Source organism: Chenopodium album, chromosome 17 (assembly GCF_948465745.1).
Source record: "Chenopodium album chromosome 17, dcCheAlbu1.1, whole genome shotgun sequence".
Classification (NCBI taxonomy): domain Eukaryota; kingdom Viridiplantae; phylum Streptophyta; class Magnoliopsida; order Caryophyllales; family Amaranthaceae; genus Chenopodium; species Chenopodium album.
The window spans coordinates 48,736,393-48,758,007 of NC_137850.1; the positions used below are offsets into that span (position 1 = coordinate 48,736,393).

At 33.5% G+C, this 21,615-nt stretch overlaps 3 protein-coding genes across 4 annotated transcripts; 1 reads left to right on the plus strand and 2 right to left on the minus strand.

Annotated features, from left to right (window-relative positions):
* Nucleotides 1–4,170: 4,170 nt before the first annotated feature.
* On the plus strand, nucleotides 4,171–8,783 carry LOC145588346 (basic leucine zipper 23-like). 2 transcript variants are annotated; one of them, XM_081644987.1, is made up of 3 exons: nucleotides 4,171–4,597; nucleotides 4,984–5,838; nucleotides 8,385–8,783. In XM_081644987.1, the coding sequence occupies exons 2-3, from the start codon at nucleotides 4,998–5,000 to the stop codon at nucleotides 8,438–8,440; spliced, it is 897 nt and encodes a 298-aa protein (XP_081501113.1). In that variant the 5' UTR covers nucleotides 4,171–4,597; nucleotides 4,984–4,997; the 3' UTR covers nucleotides 8,441–8,783. The 2 variants fall into 2 exon arrangements, with proteins under 2 accessions (XP_081501113.1, XP_081501114.1); XM_081644988.1 differs by having other exon boundaries at nucleotides 4,174–4,597; nucleotides 4,984–5,857.
* Nucleotides 8,784–9,446: 663 nt separating this feature from the next.
* On the minus strand, nucleotides 9,447–12,162 carry LOC145588348 (WD-40 repeat-containing protein MSI2-like). The gene is made up of 6 exons (XM_081644989.1): nucleotides 11,815–12,162; nucleotides 11,420–11,734; nucleotides 10,897–11,040; nucleotides 10,199–10,323; nucleotides 9,966–10,061; nucleotides 9,447–9,758 (listed from the first exon to the last, which is right to left on the minus strand). The coding sequence occupies exons 1-6, from the start codon at nucleotides 12,103–12,105 to the stop codon at nucleotides 9,548–9,550; spliced, it is 1,182 nt and encodes a 393-aa protein (XP_081501115.1). The 5' UTR covers nucleotides 12,106–12,162; the 3' UTR covers nucleotides 9,447–9,547.
* A 1,696-nt stretch (nucleotides 12,163–13,858) lies between these two features.
* On the minus strand, nucleotides 13,859–16,373 carry LOC145588349 (heavy metal-associated isoprenylated plant protein 26-like). The gene is made up of 2 exons (XM_081644990.1): nucleotides 16,219–16,373; nucleotides 13,859–14,426 (listed from the first exon to the last, which is right to left on the minus strand). Exons 1-2 carry the CDS (start codon nucleotides 16,294–16,296, stop codon nucleotides 14,037–14,039), a joined length of 468 nt encoding a protein of 155 aa, XP_081501116.1. The 5' UTR covers nucleotides 16,297–16,373; the 3' UTR covers nucleotides 13,859–14,036.
* Between the last annotated feature and the right edge of the window lie 5,242 nt (nucleotides 16,374–21,615).

The window sequence follows — 21,615 nt, forward strand, 5'->3', positions numbered from 1 at the left end:
ATTTAAAAATTGATATTTTGAAATTATATTTAGAGAAGAGTCATATAGAGTATTACAAATAAGCAATTGACAAGTATTTCAAAAAACAAATTATATGTTATTGATGGTAATGTTATTTTGATTAATCTAATTGTCTACACGCTCAAATTTTGTCCTTCAAATGTATGTTAAAGTGTTATGTTACTTGTAAATATGAAATGGGAAGAGCGCTTTTCATATATACTTGTACGAGTATCTATTTTAAGAGATGGATTTCATTTTTATTAGTTTCCATGGGACATTAGTATTTACAATTTCACATAGTGTAAAGAAAGTGAGGACATTTTTAAAGATCGGAGATCATACCCTTTTTTCAGAGATAATACTCCGTAGTATCTATATGTGAAAAAAAAAAATATGTTACAGTACATATGCAAACATATGAATAAAGATTAATCCAAAAATATTTTACATGTCAAATTGCCAATATTGATTTTTTATATTAATAAAAAAATATAATCAAAATAAATGTATGAATAAAGTAAAAGTCAAACGACTGCAATTATTACAAAACACAAGTATTACTTTGTATTATTATTACGCAAAATAAAACAAATACTAGTACTTCGTAACTAATACTTCCTTCGTTCTTTTTTACTTGACCTGCTTTGATTTTTACACTATTCACCACCCCTCCTTTGACCGTCTTTTGTGAATAATACATAAGGAAAAAAATATTCATGTGAGATCTTTTTGAATTCGTCTCAATAAATACTATCATAATATATAATTTTTATAATTTTTACTTGTGGAGAATTAAAGTTATTGATAATTAGAGTTTTACATTGACAAGCGTGATAAAATAAACAGGTCAAGTAAAAAAACGGAGAAAGTAATAATAACAAGGAGTATTCCAATAGGTCCATCACTTGACACGTGTCTTAAGGTCACTTTCACTCTAGCTCACCCAAGAAATATAGGCCATTGGAAAAAATAGAGTAGAATGTAAAGTAAGGCGGTCCATCATTCATTCAAAATAAAGGCGTCCGTCTTGACCGTCTATTGTGCCAAAAGCGTTACATGCATCTTCTCTTCTCAAAATAAAAGTTGGAGTATTTATTCCAAACATTATTTTATACTATATATTTCGACCAACAGAAGATGCACGTACGTTCTTCCGCAAATTTTACTTTTAGGAGCATCTATTGTATGACTATGACTGTCAACATCTCAACTTATTCTGAGTTCTGAGATTAGAATAACCAACTATGATTTCCGACCTTTTACATTCCAACATTTTACATTTCTGTTAGTGTTTCCCAGAATTATGCTGGATTTTTTGTTAAAAATATCGAGTAACAAGGACTCATGGAGTACTAGGCTAAACTATCCTCGATTGCATTAGGGTCTGTTCACTTCAACTTAATTTCAGTTCGTTTCAATTCAGTTCAAAGCCTAATTTCCTTTTCTCATAAAATATCCATTTCAGTTCAGTTCAATTCAGCTCCAATCAGTTCAGTTCAGTTCAGTTCAGCTCAATTCAATAAATGTGAACAGACCCTAAGTGATTGTACTATATACATTGAATAGTTACAAATTTATATTTATTGGACTTTATCATGATTACAAATATTAAGGTAATCTGAACTAAACCCAATAAGAGAAAAAAAAAAAAAAAATGCTCCCTCCCCCATTCTTCTCAAAAAACTAAATCCAATATTTTTTCCAAAATTAAAAAAAAAAATTTTAAAAAAAATAAAAAAAACTTAAATCCAATATTTATGACAACCAAAATTAAAACAAAATGGAAATCACTTTATTCTTTATATAACAACTAAAACTTCTCATTTTTAGCTAATTTACAAATCTACTCAATATATCAAAAACACCATGCCTCTAATATATTGTGTACAAAGTATTTCAATCAAAAAATAAAAAAGAGTAGACTTATTTTTAGCTAATTACTTATCTCCTTATCAGAAAATGGAAAAGGAACACCGAGTACGTGGGATCAAAGAAACTAGCAGACTGAAATTTGCTACTTCGTATATTAATACAGAAAAATAATTAGAAAAACGAAAAGATTATATGGTGTTAAAGTCAAACGTGACATATTATTTTAATATTTATAGGCAAAACATCTAATTTTCTCCTTCTAACAACTTGGCCAATCAAATTCTTCAAAAGCCAAAGTTCTTGCAACCTGAGCATTTTATATCATGAATCTGTTTTTGAAACCAATGTATGAAGTATAGAAAGAATAATGAATCTCTTTGTTTATAATATGAATATAATCAGAACATTAAAAGATAGACAACTAAACCTCTACTCACAACTTGCCGCGTATTAATATGTAAATTAAAATTTTAAAACCATTCATTCATTTATTAATTTTATAAATTTTAATAAATTAAATTTGAGACTAGTCTTCTGAGATTAGGACTTAGCATGAAAATACATTATTTTTGGGGGTTTATCAAGTGGTCCAAAACAAATCCGTTTTTAATTTTTTATAAGTACGGTATATTTTCATGTTGAGATTCCTATAATAAAAAAATAAACAAGACTAAGCCTAAAATAAATAAATGATAAACAATTACAAAAAAAATAAATAAAAAGGTTTTACATTTGATATCCTATCAGGTTGAATTTATTCTGAAATAAATATTCCATTTATATAAAGTCTTTATTACATCCTTTTCCATTGGGAAAATATGGAAGAATAATGAGTACGGATTGCCTATGTATTTGGACGAGTAATGTGTAAGTTGTACTGGTGATAAGTGAAGTATGTATAATTTAGATCAAGCATCAATGTCAAATTATTACTTCCTCTTTATTTCTTATACATTTATAAATATGAATATGCTCTCAGTGTCATTTTTCAATTCTTCTTCAATAAACTAATATTGCATCATATATTTGATATCCTTAATCAGAAGTATTACTAGTATTATGAATTCCCTAGGGGAAAAAAAATAGTTTTATGATTCTATTTAAAATCTTAATCAATATAATTGGACAAAGTAATTGTTATTGTTTGACTTTTATAGAGAGAAAGTGATGTTAAAATCATGAAAATAAAGACATAAATAATAATCTATATTTGACTAATTTTACTACTTGTACCCAACTATTTGAATAATCCAAATTGTGTTATAGTTTAGAATTACGAAACTTTAATATCTTCTGTTACTAAGATTGCTTCTTCCTAATCGAAAACTTAACATGATTTATATTGTTATCACATCTCGATGGTGAAAGAGTAAGAGATATTAGTTGGTTAGAGCTTCTCTTTCAATTTTAGAGAATCTTGAGATTGAGTCTCATCATTCGTTCTTATGACTATCTAAACACCAAAAAATAACAAGTTATGGAGTAATTGTCATTAAACTCATGTATGATCTCATCTAATTTAAAATCAAAATGAATCACTCATGAATCAAAATAGCTAAGGTGGTTCATTATCCACACTCAAACAAAAGCATACTTCACTCCTCCAAAATTGATATTGGTCAAACTTTAATTTATTGAACATACTTTACTCATCCCAACTCAATTTTAGTCAAACTTTATTCAAAAAGTTTCATCTATTTATATCAATATAATCAAATGAAATTTGTTAGATTCACATTTTAATGTGTAAATTGAATATATATCAAAAGCACGATGTTTTCCCTTAATAATGCATGGGAAAAGGGCGCACTCCCAGGTTGGGTTGTATGGGTCGAGGAAGGGCAATCATCCATTTTTAAAACCTTAAAATCAACATTTTTTAGACTAATGAGTCGGGCAAAAAGGGGAGAAAAGCACTTTGTTCATAGTTCTCTTGTAGCAGATTCCTTCGAAACATAAGGAGAACTATATCTTTTAATTGCTACTTGAAGTAACAATTTAATATTTTCTTAAACATAGGCTTAGTTACTAATTAATCTGAAAACCGCTACTTCAATATGTACCGAAAGAAACTGTTTTTTTTTTAAAAGAATGATTTAATACAATAACATTATTTAGCAAATGCGCTCTTAAAAGTAAAACCATCATTTATGGAGAATGATATAAAAAGGAGAGAAAAAAAAAAATAGAAATTATGATTTTTTATGGAGAATGACTTTTTTTTTTTTTTTTTGTTTTTTTTGGCAGAGCACTAGGTATATGAATGAGTTAATGACTTGTGTCAACGAGTAAACATCTACATTCTAAACAAGATGATGAGTGCAAAATTATGAAATGATTAGATTCTAAAAAATTAATCAAAAATTGCAAGGAAGCCCTTGAATTAAGTACAAATTCCCAGGAAAAGGGTCTTGAAGTGATTTCAATGAAAAACCAGAGGTGATAGATTCTGCGATTGCCTCGTCAAACTATTTGGCCTGGCTATGTCCTCACTTCTGCCCCCTCCACTCAATTTTCTTGCCATTTTCGTTTAAACAACCTTATTACTTTCTCTCTCCTCTTCTAGGGTTTTTTCGCCCCTTTTCTCATCGGCGATACTCTTCTCTTTCTCTCTCCTCTCGTTCGGTCGTCAGCATTCAATTTTTGTTTTCAATTCAGTTTCTTTTAGGGTGAAGATTGTTCATTTTACCCAGAAGTAGTACGATTCCTTGCCTGATTGTCGGTAAGAATTGCTGTTTAATTTTGCGTTTTATTGTAATTTTACTGTATGATTTATGATTTTTGTTTTTGGGTTTGTTTTAATTTTGGTTGATAGTGCTGTTTTGGTGCAATTCGTGTTTAGGTTGAGTAAATTTGCGCTCTTTTTTGGGGAATTGATTAGTGTATGTGTGTTTTCTTAATGTACTATGTCTTTTAATTGGGTTAATGTAATTGGGTGTCAGTTGAATTTGCGATCATTGAATGATTAGTTTTGGCAATTTGGATAATTTGGTTTTAGGGTTTGGAGTAATATTGATTAATTTTTGTGAATTTTTGCTCAATTTGGATACTTGGTGGGGAAATTTCATCTGGATTGAATTGAATTTTTACAATTTGGGCTTTTTCTAGGGTGAATTTTGGCAATGATGGAAGGTACCAACCAGATTAATTGCAACAACAATAACAGTAGTAATAGCAATCGAGTTCCTTTAATGGATGATGGAGAGCTTGAATTTTCAAACCAAGAGCTCCTTTCTAGTGCAAACATTGGCGAGATTCCCAGTAGTGGATCAATGGATAGTTTCTTTGACGAACTACTGAGGGATACTCACGCTTGTACTCATACCCACACCTGTAATCCCCCCGGGCCTGATTTATCTCATACGCACACCTGTTTTCATGTGCACACAAAAATCTTGCCCCCTTCTAGTGAAGAGAAAAGTGGGAACAATGATGATTCTGCTGAATCCGGGGAACAGAAATCTAGGAAACGTGGGAGGGAGAGAGGGGGTAATAGAGAAGCTGTTCGCAAGTATCGGCAAAAGAAGAAAGCACATGCAGCCTCGTTGGAGGACGAGGTTGTGAAATTGAGGGCTTTGAACCAGCAATTGATAAAGAGGTTACAGGGTCAGGCTGCATTGGAAGCTGAGATTGCCAGGCTTAAGTGTCTGCTTGTTGACATTAGGGGAAGAATTGAAGGGGAAATAGGCTCTTTTCCATACCAAAGGCCAGTCAAGAGTGGGGATATGTATCAGAATATTGCCAGCAATAATAACTTTCCTGGTTCGTACATGATTCCATGCAATGCTCAGTGTGGTGATCAAATTTATTGTCTCCACCCAGGTGTCGATGGAAAATCTGGGGAAGGGGCAAACATAGATGCTCAGTGTGAGTATGAGAATTGCATGGCTAGCCTGGGATCTGCACCAAAGGACCTTTTAAGTTGTGGCACAACAAATGTAACATCCACTGGTGTTTCATCTGGTAATGCTAGGAGAAAAAGGTGATTTTTTTTTTTTTTTTTTTTTTTTTGGGATTGAATGTTTCTTTGCTTGAATCAAACTTTTAGCAGAGTCTTTGGTTTGATTCTATCATGCTTTTTATATCTTTAATATGTACAGTGAAGATGTTAATTTCATGAATTCATTGCTTGGGTTTCCAATATTCATATTGTCATTTGATTTCTGCATCTCATATGTATGATGGACGATTCCCCATTTCCCCTGATATATCCTGATTTCTGCATCTCGTATGTATGATCAACAATTCCCCATTACCCCTGATTTATCCAACTCAGCCGTAAGAGGAAATTAGATTATATGTACATCTACTGGTGTTGTATTGAGGCAAGCGTTTCCTGTTTGCACAATGATGTTTGTCTAATTGAAGTACATTTACTTATATCCTACTGACCAATTTATAGTGATATCAGATTTGGTGACCTGGTTTTTGTTATTTTTGCCCTCCTTTGTTATGTTTGATGCTGTGCTTTGTGTAAATTGTGATGCTTTGTGCAGAATTAAGCAAAAGTACTCTCATAATGTAATAGCTGTGCTGCTGCTGATTTAGCAGTTTGAAATGGTTAATGTGTGAAAGTTGCCATTAGAATAAATTATCTTGTAATGCAACCTAAATGGTGCTGATAGGATGAAATAATATGCAAATACAAGAATTGTTGTTTTAAGTGTGTGTTGACTTGGCATAATTGCATTTACCAAACTACCAACCGGGGTTGGGGAGTTTTTTTTTTTTTTTTTGTTTTTTTTTTTGTGGTGGAGGGGGGGGGGGGGGTGGCATAGAAAAATATCCAAGCAAGAATTCCTTTCCTCTTTCACCTATAAAACTGTTTTTTTTTTTTTTTTTTTTCCTTTGCAAATTTATTCTCTCCACCCTCTCCACTATTATCTTGCTTCTAATTTCTGATCTCAGTCTCTCCATTTTCTTACCAGTTCACTTGTAATTGGTCATTGGATCATTACATTGATATGCATGTTAATCGTGTTGCACTCTTCATACACATATTTGAGGTTGAACTTCTTCTGAGACTTGTGACACACAAGTGTATTTTATGATTTCTTATACGAAGCTCTTGGCAGACTGCAGAGAATCTTGTTGCACTCTTCATACACATATTTGAGGTTGAACTTCCTTTGAGACTTGTGACACACAAGTTTATATTATGGTTTCTTATACCAAGCTCTTGGCAGAGAAGTGTGTCCAATATGCTGAAAATGAGTGGGATGGGTGTCAATTTCTGGATATATTGAAGGATCATACATTGATACTATTGTGCATGAATGGAGTGTTGGAAATGGCCATATGGCCATATAGGTTTGACATTAGTGCAGCCAGGGAAATTGAGTTGTTTGAAGTATCAACCCCTAGTGTTAGGTTTGATGATTGAATGTCTTTAGTAAGGAGGACTTAACAATTGGATATGATGAACTTAGTGGACTCATGATGGATTTTGGGAATAAGCATTTTATTTAGAATTTCTAAATGAGGAGCTAGTGACTTATTGATGGCTTAAGAGCTATAGACTTATAGAGCATAGGCAAGGGTTACTGGCTTGACAAACAATTTTTTGGTCATTGGTATTTCGTTTTCTCTCTTCCATAAAAGGATGACCAACAATTTCACAGTTTCCCTACTCTCTCTCTTCCATGTACTTGTTTCAGCTTTCAATGATCTAATTTTTGACATTTCTATTGTCCCAAATTAATCATTATATCGCTCCTGTCGTTCATCATGATTTACTTAAAATATTCTGAATATTAGCTATCTCCTTTTCATATTCTCTCCATTACTCCTTTTATGAGGGTTTATGTTTGGGAAACTGATCATACTATTCTTTTCTAGGAAGCGTGAGCGAATTCCCAAAATAGTGTAACTGATTGTTAATTCTGGATGAAGGAAGTTTTTTTTTTTTTTTTTTTTTTTTTTTTTTTTTTTTTTTGGGCTTGTTCTCACTCTTTTTAAGTTGGTATTAACGTTTGTTCGCCATTTGTATGGACTTAATAGACTTCAGTTGGAGCAGGTACATTGAAAACTGAAAAATAGTTCTGAGAACTAAAGCCATTTATTCTTGGTTGCTTATATTATGTATGATATATCTCACACGTTTTTCTCTCCTCTTATCCTCTAAATCTGTAAGGTTGTTGGCTTTAATTTCTGAATACTTGTTGCTCCTGTGTTTAGTTTAGAACTTAGATTTAATAGCTTTTAAATGTGGGGTGTGGAATGAAGGGGTGGCTGAACAGTGGTTACTGATATTTGCTTGATGCTATCCACTGAGATGACTGTATTACTATTGTATGTGTTCTCATTTGATTCGGATGCTTGTATTGACAACTGGAGATATAATATTCTTAGGATTGCTGCATGCAGGATTCTTTTCATGCTTTTTATGAGGGTACCATGTATCTTATCATGTTAATTGTTTTAATGGCATTGTTTGCTGCTGTCTACTATTGATTTATAAATTATGATTTTTGCAGAGGCTAACATGAACTGCTTTGTTCATTGTACAGCTAATCATGCCGCACTTGCAAGCTATTTGGTTACTGTTGATGCCAAGGAGATGTGAAGTTGAGACATGTATCTTATGAAAGCACGTGTTGGTGAGCTGGGAATGCTTTCATTGCTCAATAGAGCTCTATATTTAGCTCACTCTTGTTCTCTGATTATCCTCTTTTCTTCTGTTCATGTGGATCTATCTTCTGTACTATGTTCTTTTGTTTCGTGGAGTTGTTTATCCACCCTTTTTTGTAATCTTAGAACATACTTAATGCTTAGGACTCGTAGTTGCTGGTTCGTTCAGTTTTTTTTTTCCTTTTCTTTTGATAATATCTTTATGTCTTCCGTGAATAATATGTTTGTATGACTTGAGATTAGAACTTATAATCTATCAAGAAGTTCCAAGATTTTCATCCTTTTGTGACCTGTAGGTTTTGCGATTACCTTGAATGCGCAAAGATCACATTTTGGCGAAAGGTTTGCAGCTTGATAAATTTGAGTGAATCCGAGTTTCTAGTTTGAAAGTTGATGCCTGGGCTCTGTCCCATGCTCAAAAAAAGTCGTGACATTACTTGCTAGATTTGGGTTCAATCTATCTCCTCATCACAATGGGCTATGAGTCGTATCTCTCTTCATCACGAAGCTTAATACATATGACATGGTGCTACCCTGTCACGTTTCAACTTAAAATAAATGGATGTCACAAACAGTATTATTTTGCCTTTTTGGAAATTTCCCCATCCACAACTATTTCATTCTTATTGCCTAAAGCTAAAAGGCAAGTTCACAAGATAAGCGTGAAATGTAGAGAATATTACTACTGTGATTGAGGGCAACAATATATTCTCATCTCCTTTATCTAGCACATATGATCAGGGATAAAATATTCGTTGGAACTTTAGGAGTATACAATTCATAGCTAGAACAACTGCATTAGTAAATTGACCTTTGTTATAGCACACAGTAAATCTGACGAGCTTAGACTTATGGCGTATTGAGTTTAACTACTTTGTATAGAGATTTGAGAAACGACTCTTAAACTTGGTGACCTCACCACTGATTGATACAATACTATCTGAAAAACACTGTCAAACTAACATTAATAAGTTAATATCCTTTTGAAAATTTGTAACTAGTCTAAGACAAGCTGAGGATTACAAAAATAGCTCAAGGGAGCTCATTCAGCTGGTATATCATCCTCATCACGGTATATACTCTCAGCCATTTGCCAAATTTGTACTGTGTTGTCGTCCGCCACACTTGAGATCATCCAAGGTTCATTTTTGTTCCAAGAGAAGTCTGATATTTTAGCCTTGTGTCCTCCGTGAGAGAAAAGGAGTTCTGGAGGCCCGTCCTGTGCTTCTCCTTCCAACTGCTCATCACCAACTCTGTAAAAACATAATTCCATAAAAAGTAAATAGATTGATTCTCAGTTGATAATCTGACATTTTAAAGGAAAACAGTTTTCGAGGAATCAACTGTTGAATGGTGTTATGCCATTTTCTGAACAGTTCTACAGTTGATTTCATATATCAGTCTCTTATTAATCCACAAACTGGTTTCAAAAGGTGAAATGCAAACACATAAGAGTGTACCTGTTAAGGTCCCAAACCATTAGCCTTCTGTCATCAGAAGATGATGCCAACACGGTCTCGTGATTGGGATCCCATTCAACCTGGAAAACTTCTTCACTGCAAATACAACGGAAGATACATTTTAGTAAAATCCCAAGCCTATTGATAATTTGTCAATAAACAGGGCATAAATTTGAATTCCAAACATAGCTATTCAATTGACAATGAAAATCACTGCTGGGACTTGATCATACGTGTGACTAGACAAGGCATGCAAGGGTGTATCTAGCTTCCGAATATCAAACAGTCCGATGGTGGTATCAGAAGAAGCTGTTGCCACAATCCATTCGTTGAATGAGTTGAAAGATAGATAATTGACCTGGAGAAAAACAAACGGTTTATTGTACATCAAAGGGATACAGCAATAAAATAGTGGTCTATATCTCCCAAATAATTGTGAAAATATCATGAAAGCTTACAAATTTGAGATATTCAGGTCAAGATTCCACAAGGATACCAACGGGGGGAAGGGGAATGAGCAGAAACTGTAAATGAAATTAATCCTTTACAGATAACATTATTGATAAACTTCTCTAAAACTAGTGTCACATTCCAATAAACCAAGCAGTTAACATATGGAGTACATGCTAATATGCTATAGTTAAATTACATTTGCTATAACATACCCTCAAAGCTTCAAGGTAATGCATGAAATAATCCTCTTCTTCCAAGAACAACAATAAACATGAGTAAAATGCAATCTAAGGACACAAGAAGGAGAAGATAGGAGACTAGGCATAATACAAATTACGTTTACACACCCAACTGACATATTGCAACCATTTTCAGATCAAAGCACCAATTCCACCTTTGTTCTTTGTGTGTGTTTATATGTACGTGTGTGCACGTAAACCATACATAAACTCCAAGCAAAAGGGATATTGAAGTATACCTCTTTTTCATGAGCTATAACAGACTGTTGGGGCTTATCAGAGCGCAGATCCCAGATCATCAACCTTGCATCATCACCCACCGAACCAAACAAGTTTTCATTCTTTGGATGCCAAGCCACATGCTCAACTATATTCTCATGGGCCTAAACATGTAATTAAAAAAAGGTAAATCACATTTCTTTTTGGCCTTGTTTGGCAATTGGCTACTGGCTGTTAGCTGGTTTGATTGGCTAGTTTGACTGGCTGTTTGTATTGGCTTTTTTTGTTGATTGTTTGTCTTTTTATTAGACTAAAAACAGATTTGGTCCAAGTAACTCAGGTAGCCAAAAAAGCTAGTCCAAGTAACTTTTTCATTTAGCTAGCTGAAAAAGTCAGCCACCAAACACAAATTTTGAATAATTGACCAAATGAAAAAGCCAAAAGCCAATCAAAAAGCCAATGAAAAGCCATTTATCAAACAAGCCCTTTATCACAAATCTCAGCTACAAAAATCACACAAAAACAGGCTAACACATGAATTACCTTATAAACATTCATGGAATCAAGAACTTTACTTTGAGGCATGGAGGACACATCCCACAAACAAATCTTGCAATCATAAGAACCACTCAACAAATAACCCTCCTTTAAAGAACTCCATGAAAGCCCATAACCTTCCTTCTCATGACCCCTCAATCTCACCTCAGGATCACACACATTCGAGTTCGCTTCCTTAGCAACATCAAAAACATAAACCTCCAAACCACTCGTTTTTGCCGCAACAAGATTCGGCTTTTGTGGCATAAACCCAGCTCGATTCACCTCCCCATCAACACAAAACTTCTTCACAATCTCCACCTAATCAAAAAACCCAAAAAAATCAAAACAACATTCACTCACGCATTTCATCAAACACTTGGTGGGCATAACTTTCTTACCTTAGGAGCAGAGGAACAAGGGCCAGTGTCGGGGGGAAGGTGAACATCAGCAACCATAAGATAATTAGGGGAATCATCGGAAGTGTGGGTCCCAAGGATAAGTTGATGAACGGCGAGAGTTGAATCTGGGTTGATCTGGGGTGATGATGGAAGCCATTGAACGGTAAGAGATGGCCATTCCAAGGGATGACAAACGACAAGATCGTAGAGAATTGGAGTGTTCTTCTTCCAAACTGCAAATTCTTCGTTTAATTGTGCTTCTGTCATCTCAACTTCATCTTCTTCGCCCATTTTTCTTGCTTTCTCTCTCCTCTTTTTCTCTCTCTAAATTCTGGGTATGATTTTGGTAATTTTCCCGCCGAAATTGGAAGCACTTACCTGGGTTTAATTAAGGAGGGAAAGTAGGGTTTTCCCGCCGAAAAAGATAGGCATATACTCATGACTTGGCCCAATTGTGGAAAATGGGTCAAGTACTTTTTTTTTTTTAAGGAATTATTTTACAAGTATACAATTTACTTTGATCAATTATATATATATATATATATATATATATATATATATATATATATATATATATATATATATATATATATATATATATATATCTATACGAAATAAAATGTGATTATGTCGATTGTTATTGAATTTGTCTTGATATATATTCCGTACTTCATATTTTATATGGAGTAATTGTTTAATGTCGTTAAAATTAGAAGAAATCTTAATTCTTACGGAGTAACTATTAAACATTTCACAAATTTGTGGATTATATAATCTTCGATTTGGGAGAATTTTGGACCTTTTCAGATTCGAAAAGGATTGTGGTCGGGACTCTTCCTACTGACCCCACAAAACCCTAAAAATTGTCATTTACTTTACCTTTAAATTGTCAATTTAACCATTTGTGTACAGACCACTCCTAATTAAAACACAAGGTCACCACGGGACTTTATATGATGAACAACTATTGATCTTCAATGGTTCCAAATAACATTATACAACCCTTGAATGCATTCCATACAATATTGAAATATTTCAACATCGAGTGTTGAAACCTTTAAAATTGATCCAAAAGCGTAGATCATAACCTTCATTTTTTATGGAGAATTTTAGAATTTTCAGGATTTGAAAAGATATACTACCTCTGATTTTTTTAGTTGCAGCTTTGGGGTATTATTTGAAAGATATAAAATATTCTAAAGTTACCACTAAAAAAAAATCGGAGGTAGTATAAGATTGTTTTGGCGCTTGGAACCATCCTGTATTCCTTCCTAAAATTAATTTGCCCCATTCACAATTACTAACATATCCAAAGACCAAAGCCCAAACAAAAAACACCTCAGGACCGCATTGGATCCCCTGGGAGCTCCCATAACGTAAACTTAGCTCAATGCTATGAGTATTTCCCATCTTCTATGACAATACTGTTTTGTCAAAAAATATCTGTAAACTGTAGCACTGCAAGTAACTTGGTACTTACAAGTCTCCCAAGAGTCCCAACATAATATATACCCGAACTCATGTGACCTCAAAAAGAGATTCTATAATTCTGGTACCTCTACATGCAAAGATGCCTTTTTTCATTGGATTCTAATAATGCACATCTTCCATCCTAAATTTGTCAATCATCAATTCATCATCATACAAGGAATGTACTTCATATGTTCTTTGCAAGTTGTAACAGATCATTCGGTAAGTTACATTTTGCTTTTGCTAAACTTCATAACCAAAATCTGACTACTACAAAATAACAGATTAAATTTCCAAAATATACACTTAAACAACTTAACTCTGCTGATATCACAACATCCTACTGCGATTAAAGTTAACAAATTCTATGAGAAAGTACGTAATGGAGCTAGGCACTACACTATTACTCGATTAAACGTTAATCAAATCATCAAAAGAATCACTGTAATATAAAACTTTGTTTGCATCATTGGTGTTTCCTCCCAATAAAAGAAAAAAGTATATGCATAAAAAAAAAAAAAAAAAAAAAAAAAAAAAACCCTTTCACTCCAAGTCTCAAAATTAGCATCTCTGATAATTAACATTGATTTATGATTGGAAGATAAGCTTAATGACACCAATCCAATACAAACATATAGTACAAACCTGTCCAATTTTAGACCTAATTGCCAAACCACTAAAGAAAAAGGAGTCTTTTGACATATGAAGTATAACATATACTGAAAGTATTCCTCCTTAATGATTAATGAGAATCACATGATAGAACATGCAGCAGGATTCTCATCACTGAATGCTGTGGTGTAACGCACCTCAGTAGAGCTCATACGTGACAACTGATTTGATCGCGGATCATTGTACTCAGAACTTCTCACATACCCAGCAGGTGCTTTCCTGTCATACGTCCCAGCTGCGTAAGGGTGTCCAACTACATCATATGGCACATAAGGCCACATCTCTGCCCTCTTCCCTGTTCGGTGCTTGACACGAGCCAACACCTTCCTAGGCTCAACGTATCCAACTACTGTGAGCTTGCTTAGCTTGGGCTCAATGTCAACTTGGGTTACACCTTCCATCCCTTCTACTGCCCTCCTCACCTTTCGTTCACATCCTTCACAGTCTATCTTAATCTTGATCTCTACCGTCTGATTGAACATACGTTACATTAAACAAAGAATGATTAGTCATTAGTCCCTAATCCTTAAAATAATACACACATTGTTCTAACACCTCATAATTAAGAATTAGAACCTAAAAACATGTACAATTATTTGCCAACAACTGAATAACCACTAAGTTTCAAATTGGTAACAACCACCTTTATGATTCCGTTCGTCTTAAACAAGCTTATAGAACCTTTTTATGTTAGGTAAGTGGTAATACCACCAATTTATAGGCAAGATTCAACTAGTGGTTCATTTACCTCTAATTTTTCCCATTCAGTCTATTCAATACTTATCCCACTATATATTTGCACATGTAATCTTACTCAACTCCAACAAAATTTGCACTTGGTTCTCATCCAAGTTTATAATTGGAAGTCCTTTAATAGCCAAGTTTCAACTTCCCTTGAATTTTATTATTACCAAAGGTTTACGGCATGAATTTGTGCATTGGGGTGTTAATGATGTAATTTTGACGCTAACTCAACAACAGGGCAAATCAATAGATAATAATTTCGGGAATAATAATAAAAGCTATCTTAGTCAGATTGCAACAAAGTTAAGCTCTAATAAGTTGAACTCGAAAAAAAATAGATAATTGAAAATCACATGAATAAAACACAACCTTAACGACAAAACATACTCATAACATGCTCTTTTGCTAATTCATTCCAATAATCTGCATCTTTTCTATCATGTATAATGACAACCTTGAGGATGATTGATGAACCAAACAAAGTGATTTATGAAATGGACAGAAAGAAAAGTTCTTTCTAAGCACATGGCAATGGGACCACTAATTGTATAGATACTATCCCTGTAAATTTTCTGTCTAATTATCTTAGTTGCTACCTTGTAAAATAGACTAATTTAGCAAAAGTGCAAAACAATAAACAAGTTAATGTTTGATTATCACTTTGACAACCACATTAATTTATTTGTGTTCAAACATTGTGATGTTGTAACCTGCATTCTGTAAACTTGTAATTGGTCACTAATCTACTGCATTTACATGTAATTTTCTAACCATTTCTTAATCACCCTGCTTCTAATTTGACCGTTGATTAAAACTAGAGCAGTAGTTGCGTTTCAAATAAAATTTTCTATTCTTATAATCTTATAAAATTTGCAACGTTGAACAGTCACATCCAATGATGCCATGATGGTGCGACATAATTTTCTCAAGTGATGCAACGACTTCCAAAAAATAATCCGTTTTTGTACCAATTACAAATTTAAATTAAAAGAAATAGAAAAAACGGCAAGTAAACAGCTAGCATTGAGCAAAAATAATGTATCATTCACCTTCTTCTTCGATTGTAACGTGCACATGATACAACTGGTTGTATAATTTACATAACCCCGCCAACTTAGCGGTGGTCTCAATTAAGTGACACAAGTAAAATCATGAACCAATTCGTTTAAACGAAAAATCAGACTCATCACATTTCTAGCGACTGTAATAATCGAACACGGAGTAATAATTTCACTTAACTTATCAGTTTCAACTCCAATTCACGACTTTTAGTATAATCGCGAAACATAACTTAAAACTTCAAAATCAAGTAGACATAATAAGATTCAAAATCACTGACCAGTGACAAGTGTAAACTTAAACAAACTCAGTCCTTGAGTTAGAGATCCAGGTATATACAGAATCACTGTTCACTAACAACTTTCTTTTCTCTACTTTTTCATACAGATTCCAAAAACACACAAAGCCACTCACTTAAAATAAATAAAACTAAATTAAAGTTAAAGATAATAAAAGTACCTGAAGCTGTTTGCGGTGGTGGCGGTGACCATGACCAGAGCAATCAAAGTAATCGGAAATATGATCCATTACCCCCATTTTTATGTCTTCTTAAATTACTCTCCCAAAAAAATTAAGTATAAAAGTCAGATAAATATGAAGAAATAGATTTATATTTTGTGTTTGTGTTTGTATATATATCTAATATCTGGTGTAGTATTCGAAAATATCTAAAAATGGGTATAGTTTTGGAAAGGACACCACTTATTAAACCAGCTCATAAAACACACTATTTCTTTAGTCGCATTATTATATTACAGACTTGTCATTTTCTCGCTCATTTATTAAAAAAAAAAAAAAAAAAAAAAAAAAAAAAAAAAAAAAAAAAAATTAAACAATTTAAACATTGAAGTTATCCCAGTTGAGAAAATGAAAATGTGTCTGAACCGTTGGAAAGTTTAGGGATGATGGGTTCGATGTTTGTCACGTGTACCATCAGGATTCCGAGGTGTTAATGGTGGTAACGACGATTTAATAAAGAGTGATTAGTGAGAACAGTTGAAGTTGGACCGACCCCCCCAATTTCACTGAGGCCCACGTCGTATGTCGGTATCTTGGGAAATTGCTTTTTTTTTCTGTTACTCCTCTCTACTATGCGCGTCTTTTCTCGTTCCTTTTCCGTCCATACTCTCCGTTACATACTTACATTTTACGTGGATAAAGAGAATCACCCTTCTAGATTTGAGGTCTCGTGTGAATAAACTAGAGCCTAATTATGTAAAGCGCTGTTCTTTTAAACTGCTCTACTCTATTCAAATCTATACTCAATTTACTTAGCTGATATCTACTCTGCTCTGTTGAAATGTGCTTTGTTTGTCAAGAAGCTCAAAAGAACACCTAAGTCAGATTACTTAGAAAATTGGAGAAAACATAAACGAGACTTCGTCCTCAAGAATCACAATTGAACCCCTTAAGGTCATAAGATGAAAATACTACCAACTACATCAAATAATACTTAACTAGTATAGCACCCGTGCGATGCACGGCTTATAAATCTTGATACTCATATTCATTTCACAAAATTTTAAAATAAAATGATTTAATGAGTAATAATAAATTTACTTATAATATGTCTTAATCATATATTTTTAACCCTAAAAAAAATAAAAAAATTAACCCTCAAAATAATGATATGCGAAATACTACTTGAAAATAGCCTTTTTTTTATATAATTCTTAATTTGTATGGGTAGATTTGAAAAATAATCCAACGAACTCAATAAATTAACAATCAATACTCATATCAAGTCATATTATTTCCCTCATTTCTACTTGAGCCATTGACCACCTCATTTTTTAATGGTTTAGGGGATTTTTCTCTATGGATGGTCACATCGTTTGGCTGGGGTTACTCGAGTTACTCAGTCAGGGGTTACTCAATTTACTCTTGCTCGAGTAACTCCTCAAGTAACCCCTGACCGAGTAATTCGTAAACCCTGACTGAACCCCTTGAGTAACCCCTGACTGAGTAACCCCTCAAGTAATCCATTACCAAGTAACCCCTCGTGTAATCCATTACCAAGTAACCCCTGACCGAAACCCTTTAAGTAACCCATGACCGAGTAACCCTTGTCCGAACCCCTAAAGTAAACCCTTATAGAATAACTTTAGTAACCCCTGACCGAGTAACACCTCGAGTAACCTTTGACCAAGTAACCCCTTAAGTAACCCATGACCGAGTAACTAACCCCTGACCGAACCCCACAATTAACCCTTGAGCGAACCCCTTAAGTAGCTCCTGATCGAGTAACTCAAGTAACCTTTGATCGAGTAACTCGAGTAACCCCTGCCACACAATGTGGCAAGCCAACCACATATAAACACTTGCCTTTTAAATGGGTATCTTTGTCCTCTAACTCAATATAGTTTTGGAAAAGTTTACCATTATAATAAAAACATGATCATTGTATATTGTACTTCGTATATCACAAATAATCTCGTATCTTTTTTCTCCTCTATGGCCTCTTAACATGAAGCTTTTAAAAATAGAATTTTTGACCCCATCACTTACTATCTTAATTTTATTACATGATGAAATCACCTGATCATCACAAAAAATCTATCGCACCTTCTACAACCAAAAATTAACCCGACTAAAATCCTACAAAGCCACTAACTTAAAGCTTAGTATGAAATATAATTCTTTTTTTTCTAAAATTTTAACCTCAGAATAATGTTTAAGCTTGTCAATTGTTTGATTATCTGTTGTTTTTTAATTATACGTAATCATTTAATATTTTCAATGCATATATATAATAGTAAGTAAAAAATTAAATATACAAGCATATAAAAGAATAAAAAAATGCATATCATTCTTACATATCACCCGTGACGACATATACAAAATTTACAACATATTTTTTGTGCGGCTGGTCACACCGTGTGACCGCTTGTAAAAAAAAAAACGAAGTAACCCCTATAACGTAACACTAACAAACTGTCACACCGTGTGACCGCTTGTAAAAAAAAAACGGAGTAATCCCACTAACAAACTAACTCCTATTATATTGACAGAGTAACTTCTAAGGTCCTGTTCACTTCACCTTATATTTGCTGAAATGAAAATATTTTTACTAAACTAAAACTATTTTTGCTAAACTTAAATTATTTTTACTGAACTGAAATTAATTTTTACTGAATGGAAATTATTTTTGTTGTTTTTATTATTATTATTATTATTATTATTATTATTATTATTATTGTTTTTCTATTATATTTCTTCTTTAAAATTATTGATTTTTAGTGAATTGAAATTAAATATACTAAATTGAACTTATTATACTAAACTAATATTATTTTTACCGAATATTATATCTTTAAGGTGAAGTGAACAGGGTCTTATTATAGTTATTTGTGCAAAAATTATAAGTATAATAAGACCCTGTTATACTTATTTTTGCACAAATAAGTATAACAAATAAGTATAATAAGACCTTGTTATACTTATTTTTGCACAGATAAGTATAATTATACTTATTTAGTAACCCTTAAATAACAAAGTACAACATTAACAAAGTAACAACTATAACAGCTTAGTAACCCCTATAACACTAACCGAGTAACCCTGTGATGGTTGGCTATACACATATAAAATTAGTACTAAAATCTATATTGAAAATGAGAATTATAGTTTTTTTATAGGGTGGTACACTTATGTGCCTCATATTATTATTTTTTTTATATGCATTTATTTATTTCTATTATGTAAATTTATATTCGATAGATAATAAAATCATTCTTATGCACACTCAGTATTCATAATAGATACGTATACCTAGTATCAAGTATAATATTATCCCTATATTATTCATTCCATGAACTAACTGTCTAACTAACAAGACCCACATTTTAAAAATGTAGATTGTAGATATTATGCATGAGTGTATTGTAATATTAGTTGTCAAATAAATGGTTTAATTATAGGTGTAGCATAAATTTTAAAATCCTATTTTAATATTAATTAAGAGATTTCGGGTTTTAGGAATTTTGTAACAAAATATTGTAGCCAAAATTGAATCAGCAACTTTAGTGTGTTGCTCACCACACGATGTGGCGAGCTGAGCTAACACACGAGTAACCCTTGATGTGACCAGCTAGGTAACCTCTGACCGACCGAGTAACCCCAGATCAAGTAACCCCTAACCAAGTAAACCTTGAGTCCCTGACACACCGAGTAACCCCCTGAAGGAATTGTGTCTTCGATAAGTGCAATTACTAGATATATCAAGGATCACTATTATGGAGATAATAAGTTCATTCTATTGGGGCGTCATCCTCTGTTGCTAGACTATGAGAGATGATCTTTGGGCTAGTCAAATAGCCCAAAGCCCTTTAGAATGGATCCTATATTGGTCACACACAAGGGTATTGGGTTAAGCAAGTTGGAGGCCCAATAATGGGCCTCATGAGCAATTAATTAGTCATAAGCATGAGTGGGCTAAGTATAGTTTGAGTGGGATTAGGAATTGGACTTGGATTTGGACTTGGACTATTATTTAGAGATACGATCTATAAATAATAGTCTTGCCTAGGGTTGAACACACAAGTCACAATTGTCATACAGTGAATTGTGAATCAAGCAACCATCATCCAAAAAGCCCTCACCCTCCCTCTCTCACACGCACGCCTCTCTCTCTCCCCTCTCACCCACGGCCGGCCAGCCTTAGTGGCCACGTGGTGTTGCGCGGTGGTTCTTGACTAGTTGATCGTTCGTTCATCTCCGTAGAAGGTCGATAGAAGTGTTCTTTCGCGACTAACTAGCATTAGTGGAGGTCTTAATCCGTGCCCGTGGACCAAGTAGAGGAATCACGTTTGAGGTTCTTTATCTCCCCATTGTTCTTGCTCGATCACCGTGGAATCACGCTTCAAAGGTATAATTCTTACTTCTTTATGTGTTATGCATGAGATCCTTGGTTTGGTGCTATGTGAATATGATTCATGTTAATTCCGCATTTAGTACCTATAATCTCCTACAGTGGTATCAATTAGCCTCTTGCATTTACATATATTGAGTAATAATTCTTTGATAATCCACAATTTTAATTCAATTAGGAGGGAGAATAATTTAATTATGAGTCAATTGTTATTTTAAATGTGATTTAACAATATAGAATCATTAAAGGTGTTTAATTTGCTCCATATTAGCCATAATTTGATCCGAATTTGCCCCAAATTAATCAAAAAATTCGAACCCCTAAACCCTAATTTCGAAAATTTCGAAATTTTGAACCCTAATCTGTGAAATTTGTGTTTAATTTTGATTTATTTCGATGGTAATATGTTTAAGGAATTTAATCTATTTGATTACATGTTAAAATTATGAATTTTTCATGATCAAATTATTTAATTTAAATGTTAAATTAAATTAGGGATTAATTTCATCAAGAACCCTAATTTCAAAATTGAATGTGATTTAATTTTGGGATTAATAGGACCACATAAAGTTTAATTGATTTTTACAAAATTTGTTTTGTTTTAATTAATTAAAAATCAAAAAAAAAAAAAAGGAAATTACAGCAGCAGCCACCGCGGCTGGGTGGCGCTGCCACGGCGGTGCTGCTGCTGGTGGTCCGGAGGGAGGGGCGGGGCTGGGTCAGGCAGCAGGGGCAGCGCAGCAGTGCACCACCCCTTTACGTGTGCTGTTGCTGCTGTTCCTGCGTCACTGCAGGGTACGGTGTGCGGCCACCGTGGCCGGCTTCGGCTGGCCACACCACGGTGGCTGACGCGGCTTTTTTCAAAAAAAAAAATTTGTTTTTTATTTTATTTTTGGATAAAATCAGATTTCAAAAGATAAGTTTAAATTTTGAAAAGATAATTAACAAAATTAAAGTTGTTATTTTTGTTAAGTTTGGATAATTAT

Bases quoted from the DNA above. Each gene is read 5' to 3' on its own strand.
- LOC145588346 (XM_081644987.1), top strand. From the start codon at position 4,998: ATGATGGAAGGTACCAACCAGATTAATTGCAACAACAATAACAGTAGT. The intron at 5,839-8,384 runs GTAATGCTAGGA...TTCATTGTACAG, and splicing joins ATCCACTGGTGTTTCATCTG to CTAATCATGCCGCACTTGCA.
- LOC145588348 (XM_081644989.1), bottom strand. From the start codon at position 12,105: ATGGGCGAAGAAGATGAAGTTGAGATGACAGAAGCACAATTAAACGAA. The intron at 11,041-11,419 runs GTAATTCATGTG...TTACATGTTTAG, and splicing joins ATTCCATGAATGTTTATAAG to GCCCATGAGAATATAGTTGA. The intron at 10,062-10,198 runs GTATGATCAAGT...TTGTATTTGCAG, and splicing joins CATGCCTTGTCTAGTCACAC to TGAAGAAGTTTTCCAGGTTG.
- LOC145588349 (XM_081644990.1), bottom strand. From the start codon at position 16,296: ATGGGGGTAATGGATCATATTTCCGATTACTTTGATTGCTCTGGTCAT. The intron at 14,427-16,218 runs GTACTTTTATTA...ATGTTCAATCAG, and splicing joins ACCACCGCAAACAGCTTCAG to ACGGTAGAGATCAAGATTAA.